The sequence below is a fragment of the Beta vulgaris genome, chromosome 1, assembly GCF_026745355.1.
Source record: "Beta vulgaris subsp. vulgaris cultivar EL10 chromosome 1, EL10.2, whole genome shotgun sequence".
Lineage (NCBI taxonomy): Eukaryota > Viridiplantae > Streptophyta > Magnoliopsida > Caryophyllales > Amaranthaceae > Beta > Beta vulgaris.
Window position 1 is genome coordinate 17100862 of NC_079202.1, and position 13982 is coordinate 17114843.

The window sequence follows — 13982 nt, forward strand, 5'->3', positions numbered from 1 at the left end:
GGTAAAAACGAGTAGAAAATGCACCAAGATATGCTTATTCCTACAATGGTAAACCTGAATCCACAAGCACACTACAAGTAGCACATCAGTTTTAAAAATGGCTCCGAAGAGCACAATTAAGATCACTAATCAATGAGAGATGGGGGTAAAATCTCTATATAAAATAGACATATCACATGTTTCGTCGATATACCCTTCATAGGAAAGTTAGTTTTGACACAAATAGTATGGGATTCAAAGTATTGGGCGCAACTTTATTGGTGATCCGACTAATGAATATACCAATTTTGCTAGCGGCGCCACGGTGGGTGCCAAATTGTTTAACCGAATTTTACCGAATTTTAACATAAGACAAACAATCAAAGTATGAAATGAGAACTCTTAACAAACTAAGAGTGCAAATAGATAAATGTAAAAATTGTAGTGTATATTGTTGCGATTGATAGTAGAATCAATCCTATATTTCTCCTTGTATCTCATTAATTATATACATTTACATGAAGGATAACATCTATATTACTACCCGTTACAGTGTAATAACCTCTCTTCATAACCGTTCCCTTTTTGTAGCAAATGTAACCGCTCTTTTGTCTTATGCCCTAAACCGTCACTTGGCCTCTCTTCAATCTGATCTGGACCAAATTCGTTAGACAACTGCTCATGTTAACCGTTGCACACATTTGACTTGAAGCCTCACTTTTGCCGCTCGAATATTGGCTCAACATTGGTGTTATATTTATTTAAGTTTCGTAATCCCTCTTAAAGTGTGGTCTTGTACTTTATCTCTCTAAGTATCTTATTTCGTATGTGACTTATCTTTGTTACACTTAATTAGAAACGAAGGTTAGTATATAGCATGTGCATTTATGACAATGACAAGTTTTGCTTAGGTCGGTGGACTTCACCAACTGTATCATAACAGTAAGGTACTCGATATTTTTGAAGAAGTGCTATATATTTGGTAATTGTCAAGAGACTTTCCAGATTTTTTTTAATCAAATTGATGAACCAGCATTGATCCAAACAAAACAACTCGACATTTTTGAAGAAGTGCTATATATTTGGTAGTTTCCTAGATACTTTCCCGATTCTTTTTATCAAATTGATGACCCAAAGTTGGTTCAAACAAAACAACTTAAATGCATTGTGCACTATCTCTGGACAAGTTGTTCCAAGTAATCTATAAAACTTTCTTACAATTCTGTATACTATATAAGATTGCCACTCAAAGTGATTCTCAAATATATTACTTGCATATAAATCCTTTTTTTTAAGATAAGATAAATATCCCTTTATAAATTGGGTGGAAAATTCCGCTTTATAATAGAAAAAAATATATAACCCCACCTTATTCACAAGGGTAGAAAGAGGGTCTCCAACCAACTAAGGCAACCTTAACCGTTATGTCACTATAGGACCTTCAAATATAGACAATAGGGTACGGTGCACTTCATACGTATAAATGTACAATAGTTGTGACAAAAGTGGAGTGGTTAATGGTTTTGATGATGTAAAAAGTGAATACCTATTAATTTGGACATACACATGCAGCTAAATAATTGACATAAGCACAAAATTATAATATTACTAAAGATTAGGTACGTGTACCTTTAGCTTTATGCACTCCCTCAGTTAATAACCTCTTTGTTAATTTTCACAATTATATTCAACAAAACTATTTATAAGGAAACTATTGTGTAATACAGTAATAGCACAACTAGAGGAGCAATGCAAGGAAACATGGAAAATGAAGTTCGTATTGATTCAAGAAGAGAGCTCCTTTCTCCTTTGCCAGACGTAGAATCGGTTGTCATCACTACTGAGTTGCCCTCATGGAGACTTGATATAACCGAGTTTCAAATTCCAAATCCAGCTCGTTCTTCTAATCATTCCTTCTTCTGTCTTAATCCCACTCGTCGTAAGTCTCTTAATTTCTTCTTAAGCTTTCACATAATTCATTCTTATATAAAAGCGTATTGATTATGTGTTGATTTGATATGCTTAGAAGTAGCAAGAAGGTATCGTATTATGCTGGCCCTTAGGTGTTCTACAGGCCCTTGTTTGTGGGCCTTGTGCCTAATTTAGTGGCCATCTTTGGCTAACCTTCATGCCTTGTCTAGCCTAGTAGCAGAAGTGTAGAATCAAGGGGGTTGAGGTAGGCCTTGGCGTCTTGCTCTCCTTTATGATTTTGGTTTTTAATCAATACTTATAATATATTCCTATATTGTATTTTGATTGTTTATGTATTACTCCCTCCCTCCCGTCTCATAATACAGAGCTAACTTTTTTTTTGGGTATTTCAAAATGTTATGCTTGTTTTCTTTCCAAAATATCCATACTTTTCTTTCAAAATATGTATCCCTATTTATTGTTTTACACCATTCCAAGAAACCTTCATTGATTTTTGTCTTTGTAAAAAGAAAATAAAATAAAAAGCTAGTTACAAGACAAAAGTATCAAATAAACGATTTCTTAAATATTTTTTGAGTAATCCTACTACCCCTTTTATTTTCTTTAATTTGTGTGAAAAATGAAAAGTGAACACTGTATTATAAACCAAGGGAGTAGATTGAAATTGCTGAAGATTCCATATTATGTTTAAACCTCCGTACCAGCGTTATTTGTTTCATATTCATCAAAGTTTTATATTGATCTAACATTATGAGCATTTAATCCTGGTTTTCTAGAGAAAAGAAACTTTGTACATTGTTCCTCTAACCGCTAACATTTAGAACTCTCTCACTACCAGCGTCGAGCTTTCCAAGAATATGGCTTACATATGGCCAACACTTTTTTTTGTTAAGTACATATGGCTAACACTTGTGTTCTTGATGCCTGATGAGTTTTGCTTGTGTTTGGGGTATCCGGGTTTGTAACTAATATGAACCAGCGCCAATGTCTTTTTTAAATATATACTTTGAACAATTCAAGCATACTATTATCAATTACTAATTTACTATTCAATGCCTCAAAGGTAAGCTAAACTATGTACTTATGTAGGAACCTGTCGAACCTCTCTTATTAAACAGCAAGGATCATACACAACACTAGTCAATTCATGTCATTGTTATTGCTATTTGTGATAAGACTTTTTGTTATCTTTTGCATATTTTAGAAGAAAACATAGCTGATAAGAAACTGAGGAAATTAATTTCCAGCCACTTTGTCACCTCACGGCACTCAACATTTTCTCATGTCATTAATGCTTATATTGCTCACCTCGTGATCTAGATGACTATACGTAGTAATTTGAATTGATCATCTATTCTGTTAGATGCATGCTTCATCTTTTTAAAGAAGTTTTGCATCTTGGGACAAATTAGGTGCGCTATAGACACAGTGGATTATTCCTTCTCTTTATCACTTATTCACTTTCACATATACGATTCAGAATCCTACTAATTTTAGAAAGATATTGTTAAAATACACACACAAAAAACTACTTCCGTTCTTTAACCACAAAATTTTAAGTTTTGCATTTTCCCATACTAATTTTGAGCAATTTTTTTTGATTAATATGTACAAACATATTGTTATAGCATATAAGATAAAATATTGTTGGATTTAACAAAAATAATGTTTAATTTAGATATATCAACATTCTATTATGTTTCCTAAGATTTAATTACTCTCTATGTTCCTTATTGATGTTCCTAGTTTGACTTTGCTCATTTGTCAATATACATCTTTAACTATAAATATATTTTGTAATTTACGTATTTATAAAAAAAATATAAAAAAATTATATTATCAAAGTAATAATTGAGACTAATCAAACAAAAATCCGTATGATGATGCTTTATCCTATATATTCAGAAGAAATTAGAAGATTTTATGTTATTCCAAATAGTACAAAGATTCTAGCTAGGAAATCAATAAGAAACGGAGGGGATATAATTATTACTCTTAATGTTATATATAGTCAAATGTGTGACATACTCCCTCTATTTTTTTATCTTTCGCACTTTACTGTACGCGTCTCCTAGTACACATATTTGAAATTAAATATCTTTCATTATATATTAGTAAAAAGTATAACAATAGAATATTGAATCAAACAAGACATCACATGACTATAATTTTTATTATAAAATGAAAAAAAAATTGAGAAGATTCTCTTTAAGTATGAATAGTGTCAAGCTTCTAAGTGAGAATGATAAAAAAATGTATGAATAGTGTCATCAAGATTCTAAGTGAGAATGATAAAAAAAAAAAATAGAGAGAGTGTATAATATTTTGTTTTGTTTGGTCAAAATAGAGAGATCTATACTAATATATTATAAGGCGTGTCTGTAATGTATAAACGCCACGTCTCACCTCTTTTACTCTACTAAAATTATCCAATGTGCACATATGTCATGTCAACTAACAAAACTAAATTGGCTAGCAACAAGGTTTGAACCCACAACATCTTATTATTACACAATATACATAGCACAATTACAAATTCAACCAATTTTTTTTGAACTTTTGATCATAGTTTAAGTCTCTACATTATTATATTTATACCTTTTAAATGCTGAATTTTATTTATTATATTTTAGTGCTAATGGAAAAAAGTACATATTAATTGCGGAAAAAAATAACATTTGGGGTAACTCTCAGGTCTAAAATACTAGTTATTTGATATAAAAAAAAAATAGAGAGATTATGTTAATGGTTAGACATGAAAGAAGCTGGTCCGATAGTAAAAACCATGTGTCAAATTTAGAGGCAATAAAGCATACAACAAACAGATAATCAGCTTAATTTCTGGCATGGGCTGACCCGCTGAATTTGAAAAGTTAGTTTTGGGCCGGATTACTGATTATTGCTTCAAATATCTTTTTTAGTGGTATTTTAGCTTTAGGGTTCACAAGGTTGATCCAAACCAGATTTTTAAGTTTGACCTCGCCTGGCTCTGATACAACATTTATTATATACCCGGGTGTATAATGTATATAGTATATCTGAGATTACTTTTTGCGCATTTATTGATTTAGAACTCTCTTTATCCTTAGAACATTTTGCTAATTTGAATGATTTCAATTGAGTAATGAGCAAAAAAATAGTCTCGAAAGTATCAGGCTCACGGTATACCCAAGTATATGATAAAAAATTTTTTTTGGCTCTGAAGCCCAAAAAAATACGACAAACAATATGAGAAAATATATTATGTGCCAATTATTTTAAGTGGTAAAATGTTGACATTATATTCCAGTATAAAATCATACTTCCTCCGTTCTATTTTAAATGAAATATTGGGTGAAATAACACTATTTATTGATTAATTTTAACTCCAATTTATCGCCATTATATAAAGAAAAATATAATTAAGTGGGATCTTGTTAGATTCGTCTCGATGTATACTATCAAATTATAACTTTTTTATATTTTTTACGTGTGCACAACTAAAGATATTAATGATTTAAGCAGCGTGATGGGTTGTACGAAAAAGTACATGTTTCTTTTAAAACAGAAGGAAAAAAGTATTACAATTATTATTCTTTGTGGCTCGTTATAGAACCAAATAGAGAAGTACTCTACGGTCTCTAACTAGCAAATATACCTATCAAAACTGACATGTACTCAATTATTCAAAATGTACTTAAAATCATATTTTTAGTTACTCATCTGAATAAAAATTGACATATCCTACCTAAAACAACCAACTTACAAAAATTAATAATTCCTCTGCTTTAAAATTGATGCCCTGTTTTGAGTTTTTTGCACTATTTATACACTATCCGTTGATCATGTTTTATGATTTTTATGTGCCGAAAAATATAGTCATGTGAAATCATGTTAGATTTGTCTCGATATATACTTCAAAATATCAACTTTTTTTTATAATTTTACATATATAGAATTAGAGATGTTAATTGTAAAGTTATGCAATAGCAAGCTTGTCCAAAGAAGTGTCCCAAGTATTTTGAAACAAAATTATAAATTAAATTGTATTATGACCCAAAATAATCCCAGCTTTGAGCGGTCCTTCCAAAATAGTCCTTCCAAAATAGTCCCACCTTCGTAGGGCTTTTGTCAAAAACGGGTCTTTTTAATGGTCACCAGTTCGAAAGGTGATGAATAGAGGTGGGCATCGGCCGAGCCGGCACGTGGCCCGGCCCGGCCCGTTGTCTGCTACGTGGGTCGCGGGCCTGAGGCCTATCACGCTCAAGAAATTTTATTTCAGGCCCGCACCGACACGACCTCGCCTAGATGGCCCGCGGGCCGAACGCACTTTTCCTTTGTATTTTAGACTAAAACTGTCAAACATCCAAAAAAACAACATAAAACAAAGGGCCAGCCCGCAGGCTCGTTGGCCTGGGCTGGACCATGGACAAAATATGGAAACTTCAGGTTCGCGCCCGGCCTAGCCCGCCATTTCCCCAAGCCGCGGACCGAGCCCGTCAACAGGCCTGGCCCGGCCCATGCCTAGGTCTAGTGATGACCCACATTTCCCACCACCCCTTTCCCACTGTCACTCACGTTAAACCCCCACCCCCCGCAGGCAGGCAGCCACCGCCCACCACAATTTTCGTCTCCGACGACCCCCTTCTTTCATGTCCCCGTCGCCCCTTCCCCCGTCTGCCCTCCCTCTGAATGAATTTTTTTTGAATTTCCAGAGTATGGGGAGAGAGGAAGAAGAATAAGGGGTCGGGGTCTGCCGTGGAGGCGCGCGAGCGGAGGGGGTTTCGTCGGGAAAGCGCGGGGGAGGGAGGTTAAAGGGTTCGCGGGGGGAGGGGTTTGCGTGGGAGGGGGTTTACAAGGGAGGAGGGTTTGCGGAGGGAGTTTGCGGGGAAGGGGGGTTTGCGTCGGAAAAGCTTTTGTGGGGAGGGGGGGTTTGCGGCGGAGGGGTTGGGGATCTAGTGGGGTGGGGGTGGGGGTAGGGGTGGGGATCGCAGGGGTGGCATGGTGGGGAATTAGGGTTTGATGTAGGGCTGGGGGTGGGGATGACCGGATGGGGGTGGGGCTGCAAGGTGGGGACTGCAGGGGTCGGGTGGTGGGGCTGGTAGGGGTTGGAGATTAGGGCTTGCTGTAGGGGTGGGGGTGGGGATGGGGTGGGAGTGGGGGTGGGGACTGCAGTGGTAGGCTGGTTAGGTGGTGGTAGTTATGGAGGAGAAGAAGTAGAGGAGGAAGAAAAGAGAAAACCTACATTTGCAAGTTACTAACAGGTAAAGGTCCATTTTGAACAGACACATCCTAAAGTTGGGATTATTCCCAAATTTATAAAAGGTAGGACTGTTTTGGGAAGATCGATCAAAAGTGAGATTATTCCCGTGAAAAAGTTATACGACCCTAGTCTTCGAATCCAAGTATCCAACATGCTATAAAGAATCCAACCCCCGGATCTTATGAATTCCCTAGTCATTTGTCAAAGATGGGAATCAAAATCACGTAACCATTATCTTTAAGAGCCTTATAGTTCACAACTTTTTTTTGGGTACGAAGCTTCGTTTTATGTGTAACCATCACCCTACACGATGAAAAAAAAAGGCAAGCGTATGAAAAAACACAAGCGCACTAAAAATAAAAAGAGGCAATATATCTACACACACTCCCACTAATACTAACTTCCATTTGTCATACAAATTTTGGGCAACTCTAATACTTGTATTATTATGGAGTCGGAACCCGAGTTAAAAGACACCGAGTCATGGCGACTCAAACTCAACTCGTTCCAACTCCCGGAAACTCGCCCTTCGTGTAACTCCCGTCTTAGCCGCCTTTTCCGTATTCGAAGTGAGCCCTTCTTTTTCATTTGCTTCTTTTTTACGTGTTGGCTTTAAAATTTTGCATGTTGTAATTGCAAAAGATTATATGTGATTGTACTTCTTTTGCTTTTATTTTGGATTGTACGTGATTTTGTGAAATTGAGTTTTAGTCCTAAAACCTTAAAGCTGCTTTTTAGAGTTCTGTTACAAGTAATGTTCCTTTCGAGTTTCTAACACCATAAAACTCTCAATGTTGAAGGGATCTACTACTTTTTTCGTAGAAGTCGGTTCTCTTAGGGTTTCAAACCCTCATAGTCACATAACAAAACAAACAAATTTGATTGGAGCTAGGATTATTGTTGTGAACTATTGATTTTAGGATTCGTAATTTAGTATTACGGAATTACAAATCAACACATTTGTATTTATTTATCTAAGATGTCAAGTATTTTCCTATGCAGGTTTATGAGTGCTCACTAATTGCTATGTATGACAAATCCTAAAAGAATATAAAGATATCGACTACTTTTCCCAAACATCGTGCATTAATAATACTTATGATTATTATATATGGGCAAAGATAGTAGAAGTATATAGTACTCCCTTTGTTTCTAGAAATTTTCTTCGTTTTCGAGATTTAATGACGACTTTTAGTGTCTATGAAATCATATTCAATCAAACCATTTTAATCAATTCATAAAGTGCTTTCACAAGATTATTATCTTACACTCCCTCCGCCCTCTATTAGTTTACCCCTATCCCTTTGAAGGATGTCCCTTATTAGTTTACCCCTTTCTTTTTTTTGCTACTTTTGGATTTGCACCACAAACTTTTCATCACATATATTCAACTTTAAGTATAAAATCTTTTCTCTCTCTTAGTATGCCCCACAATACTATTGCTCCTAAAACTCTATGCAAAAGAAAAGGGTAAACTAATAGAGGACGGAGGGAGTAATTTGATAGAATTGTGTCTATCCAGCCTCTTAGATTATAGGGACTTACAAGAAGAAACAAAGGTTGTGCAATCACCTTTACACCCTCTGTTAAGGATATGTGTATAGTACTGTTCAATGTAAGGTAAAACATTTCTGGGAGTTTCCCTTTGAGGTTGCTCTAGTTGGTAAATTTAAACTCCCCCATCTCATAATACATAACTCATTTGATATAGGCACATACTTTAGGAGGGAGTATAAGGTGGGCCATTTGAGATATTATGCTAAGAAATACTTCATCTGTTTAGAAATAGTTGTATCATTCGCATAGTATCAACTGTTCACGTATTACATTTTGATTTTCTTTTGTGATTTGTATTTTAGGAAACACGTAGTCATATAAGATTTTATTAGATTAGTCTCGATGTATATTTTTTTAATATAAATTTTATAATTTTTACTTATTGACAACTATATTAATGTTTGAAAACATGTATCAGCAAGCGTGAAAACATGGTATGGTGTAAGTATTTGTGAATAGAGAAGTATAATAGTAAATTCGAGTGAAGATAGAGCGTAATCTTTTATCATAAAAAGAGGGAAAAAATAGATGTGATGGGAAATAGTGAGTAATTTTATGTTGTAGACTCATAGTTAAGATGTGGTTTCAAGTCAGAAAAAGAAACGGATCAATATTTAAGACATTCGAAAATTACATAACGGGTAATATATGTGAGACTGATTTATCATATGAAAAATATTTAGAAACAACAATTAACATAGGTGGGGATACTTAATCCTCCTTGTTTCAATACTTTATCTGTTTTTAGGAGAGGCTTTATTATGAGGTCCCATAGGAGAGCAGAAGTGGGAGTTGGAGTTTCACACGGTAGTAAGAATGTTTGTTGAAATAAGGTGGTGATGATTTTGACCCTCATAACATTAGGGTTTCACACATTGTGAAGGGAAGTACAATATGGTTACAATCACAAACTCATGATCTTATGTAGTGGTTTTTGACAACTTGGTCATTTATTGTCTTATTACTCCCTATCTACCCCTTAATGTTTTCCCAATTTGCTTTATGTTATTTTGTTAAGAGTTGTATTGAGTAAGTAGCTAGTTTTATATCTTTGCGTGTGGGGTAGGAGAAAAAGTAGAAATAGATTCTAGGGCCAATGTAACCAAAAACGGAAATGAAGCGATCTTTTAGGGACAAAACAAAAACGAACAGGTGTAATCTTTTAGCTAGGGATGAAGAGAGTAGCATGTAAAGATCTGTTTCTTAACACTTGGTCATTAATCTATGCATGAATTTCCAAGGACACCTCTGTGAATTTTGTCCATTATAAGATGAAACACTAAATTATGTTGGGGAGCAACAATAAAGATTTTCTTTTCAAAGAGGTTCAATTAATAGAAAATGAAGATTTGATGATCACACAGGACGTTGAATTAATTGCAAGATGAGAGGCATATGTTACCAATTCGAAAATGTGTGTTTACGCGCGTATGCATACAATAACTTGCATGTTTAATTAGGCATTAATTAAGTCATTTTCATAGATTTGTTAATTGTAACAATATTTGTTACTGTTTACTTTATTTTTGGACAGGGAAACAAGGAAAAGTTGCCGAGTATTACAAGAAACAAGAAAGATTATTAGAAGGCTACAATGAGATGGAAAACATAACTGAAACAGGTTGCTTTCCTGGAAGTATGACAGAGGTTGGTTGTATTTTTCTATGCTTTATACAAAGGTCCTTTGTACTTTTTGGCTCTATAGTTCTTTGGAACTCCTAGTTTAGGGTAAACAAAAAATTATATCCTTTATGAATCTACCAAGATGAAGTTGAACTTTGTAATGATCAATGGCCTAAAATATCTAAAAGTAGCGTGGGTTCAGAATCACGAGAAATTATCCATAGTGATTGCCAAGTCACTTCTGAGGCAGATGTATTTTGGCCATTGAAATTGGTGTTTTCTTTGGGATATTTCAGTTATGCATTTTGTGCTCATTTGTCATTCTCTTTTGAACTTGGACTTGAAACATGATCAAAACTATTCCTTTTTTCGAAATAAAAGAATATGTCATGCACCCATTTTTCTGTTTTGTTCTATCCATTTGATTTTTCGCAACACAATTTTGACCATTAATGTATTTACTTACGCATTAGATATACTAATAATGAACTTTCACTTGAAACAAATCTATCAAGATCTTACCTGATGATATTCTCCCTTACTATGTATAAAAAATGCAGTCAAAGTTTCCCCATTTTGATGACATAAACATTATGAACAAATAACAGACTATGTATAGTTTAGTAGTACTTCTATTTCATGACATACATATATATTTGTCCAATTGTCCCCCCTCAGGATGAGATGAAGCAGCTTGCAAAGAGTGAGCGGATGGCAGTAAACATATCCAATGCAGCTAATGTGGTTCTTTTTCTAGCCAAGATATATGCATCCATAGAAAGTAGATCATTGGCAGTCATTGCATCAACATTGGATTCACTTCTTGATCTTTTGTCTGGTTTTATTCTATGGTTTACTTCCTACGCCATGAGAAAACCAAATCAATACTACTACCCAATTGGAAAGAAAAGAATGCAACCAGTGGTACGTCTTTGTATTAAAGCTGTTTTCTTGGGCATGAAAATAATTTGCCTAACAAAATTTATTCATACCAACATCGACAAGCATCTTTAATTTCCAGCTTCATTTTGCGTTATTTGAAACCTCACCAAATTGTTATTGGAATTCGATTTGTGGATGATCTAGGGAATTATAGTATTTGCATCGGTCATGGCTACACTGGGGCTCCAAATACTGTTGGAGTCGGGCCGTGACCTCTTAACCAAGGTATGGTACTTCAATTTCTTTACTTTGTTATGCAAACTTGGATGTAGTTTTGAATGACTACCTCATTCACAATACTTAACTATGATGAATCACTTCGATCGACTTATACTATTGTTTCGGGGTGAAGTATGTGATGCTACCCATTGTCACCTTTGTTGCACTGAACTTAACACAAACCATTATGGATTATGGTTTTATTATTGTGATTTCTCATACTTCATCAATAACTCATATGGTTGGCGGTAATAAATGGTGGTAATTAATGATAATATTTATAGGGGATATGTGAAAAAGATCTCGTGTCAATTTGCATGTTGATGCCTGTCTAGCCTCTGGTCCTCTTTTCCTTCACAATTAGTCTGATTGCTCTCTGTGTACATGCATGTCTTAAGCCAATCATCATTTTCGAATCAACTCATTGAGATTGTTCATATACATGAGCATAATGTTGACATTGAACAGGCTCACTTTATTGTCAAATCTGCAGACGGGGCCTAAAATGAATCATAGACAAGAGATGTGGATGGTCGGAATTATGGTTTCCGTCACAGTAGTCAAGTTTGTTCTCATGATCTACTGTCGCAGATTTAAAAATGAGATTGTTAGAGCATATGCTCAAGATCACTTCTTCGACGTTGTTACAAACTCTATTGGTTTGGCGACTGCAGTTCTTGCTATTCGATTTTACTGGTGGATTGATCCAACTGGTGCCATAATAGTAAGTGCCTGAAAATCTAAGTACATTCTTGTTGTTAAACAGTTAAAGCTAGTAATCTTTGACCTAACTCGACAATACCACCCATGCTTAGTACATAATGATTGAGACAGTACCAACTTACAACAAACACAAGCAACCCGATTTCACTTTGTTTGAATCCTATTTATTATGTTATGAAATTAAGTTGCATTGTCTATATAAATTGTTAAACCAAAGATCCACTCTTATAGCTTGAATTTTTCTACACTAATTAGATCTAACTTATTGAAACTTTTCTTAACTTATATACAATATATTAGAACTTATTTGAATGTATATGAACTTATTTTTATCATGAAATATATTCTTTTAAGGTGAAGAAAATGCTCCCTAGATATGAATACAAACTACTTACCAGAATTTCCTACACACACTATTGTCAATTATCAATGCCCTACTTCATGCTTCTCACTGAAAGATTTTCTATTGTTTTCGTGGAATTGTGCTGCCAGATTGCTTTGTACACAATTAGTACATGGGCAAAAACTGTCATTGAGAATGTATGGTCACTGATTGGAAGAACCGCACCACCCGAATTCTTAGCCAAGCTAACTTATCTTATATGGAATCATCATGAAGAGATTAAGCACATTGACACGGTACGAGCATACACTTTCGGTTCCCACTACTTTGCAGAAGTTGACATTGTGCTACCAGAAGAGATGCCTCTCAACCAAGCACATAACATTGGCGAGACACTACAAGAAAAGCTCGAGCAACTCCAGGAAGTAGAGCGAGCTTTTGTGCACATCGATTTCGAATATACACATCGGCCAGAGCACAAAGCAAAGGTTTGAGCCTTAGGGAGTCCCGAGGAATTGACTGTTGATGAGGATAGGAATTCATACTACTAGCTAGCTGGAACATATTTTCTTTGGCTTAGTCTAGTTATTATATGTACACTATGACTTCATACTATTAATCAAATGCCTGAAAATTCCTTTCCAATTCTAATTTTTAAGCACTAGCTATTGGATAATAGCAATCATCGCACCAGCAATGATAAACGTCTAAAAGTTAGACATGGGAAAACGTCTAACATAGCGTATTTGAGTCTTTTCACTTAGGTATTAAGGGTTTGGAGAAAGTCAAACGTCATGATTTTGTTTGTTTAGATAAATATTACTTTTGAAATTTTGAAACTTGTATATCTCAAAAAATATATATTTTTTAAAAAGTAAAAAACATATCAATATTCATATATTTTATTCTTAACAAACAGACATCCATTTTGATATAATTTCATCACATTTTTATTTTACGCTACTCTAATAATTATTTAGATTTGTAGCAAAATCAACGCAAACACTATTTGTGTTTACACAAACACTATTTTGTTTATAAACAGACAATATATGTTGTGGACATAAACAATGAATATTGTGCAATAAAATGTGATGAAATTATATCAAAATTGATGTATATTTGTAGAGAAAAAAATATATGAATATTGGTATTATTTTAATTTTTTTAAAAACATATTTTTTGAGATATATCTGAATTTCATGATAAACATATAGTTTTCTGTGCATAACAAAAAAAATATTTGTGTACACAACATATATTGTTTGTGTACACATGCAACATATAGTGTTTCTGTTGATTTTTTTACAAATCTAAAAAATGATTAGAGCAGGGTAAAATAAAATGTGATGAAATTATATCAAAAAGGATGTATATTTGTAGAGAATGAAAATATATGAAATGGTTTATTTTTTTTTTTAT

At 34.3% G+C, this 13982-nt stretch overlaps 1 protein-coding gene across 3 annotated transcripts; it reads left to right on the top strand.

The window, feature by feature from the left end:
• The first annotated feature begins 1713 nt into the window (after nucleotides 1-1713).
• On the top strand, nucleotides 1714-13211 carry LOC104905658 (metal tolerance protein 10). 3 transcript variants are annotated; one of them, XM_010694257.4, is made up of 6 exons: nucleotides 1716-1918; nucleotides 10245-10357; nucleotides 11012-11257; nucleotides 11420-11500; nucleotides 11988-12218; nucleotides 12710-13211. In XM_010694257.4, the coding sequence occupies exons 1-6, from the start codon at nucleotides 1729-1731 to the stop codon at nucleotides 13052-13054; spliced, it is 1206 nt and encodes a 401-aa protein (XP_010692559.1). In that variant the 5' UTR covers nucleotides 1716-1728; the 3' UTR covers nucleotides 13055-13211. The 3 variants fall into 3 exon arrangements, with proteins under 3 accessions (XP_048501826.1, XP_010692559.1, XP_010692560.1); XM_010694258.4 differs by lacking the exon at nucleotides 1716-1918 and adding an exon at nucleotides 7510-7722; XM_048645869.2 differs by lacking the exon at nucleotides 11420-11500 and having other exon boundaries at nucleotides 1714-1918.
• The last annotated feature ends 771 nt before the right edge of the window (nucleotides 13212-13982 follow it).

Coding starts and splice junctions, on each gene's coding strand:
- LOC104905658 (XM_010694257.4), top strand. CDS start 1,729: ATGCAAGGAAACATGGAAAATGAAGTTCGTATTGATTCAAGAAGAGAG. Junction 10,358..11,011: donor TTCCTGGAAGTATGACAGAG/GTTGGTTGTATT, acceptor GTCCCCCCTCAG/GATGAGATGAAGCAGCTTGC. Junction 11,501..11,987: donor GCCGTGACCTCTTAACCAAG/GTATGGTACTTC, acceptor TCAAATCTGCAG/ACGGGGCCTAAAATGAATCA.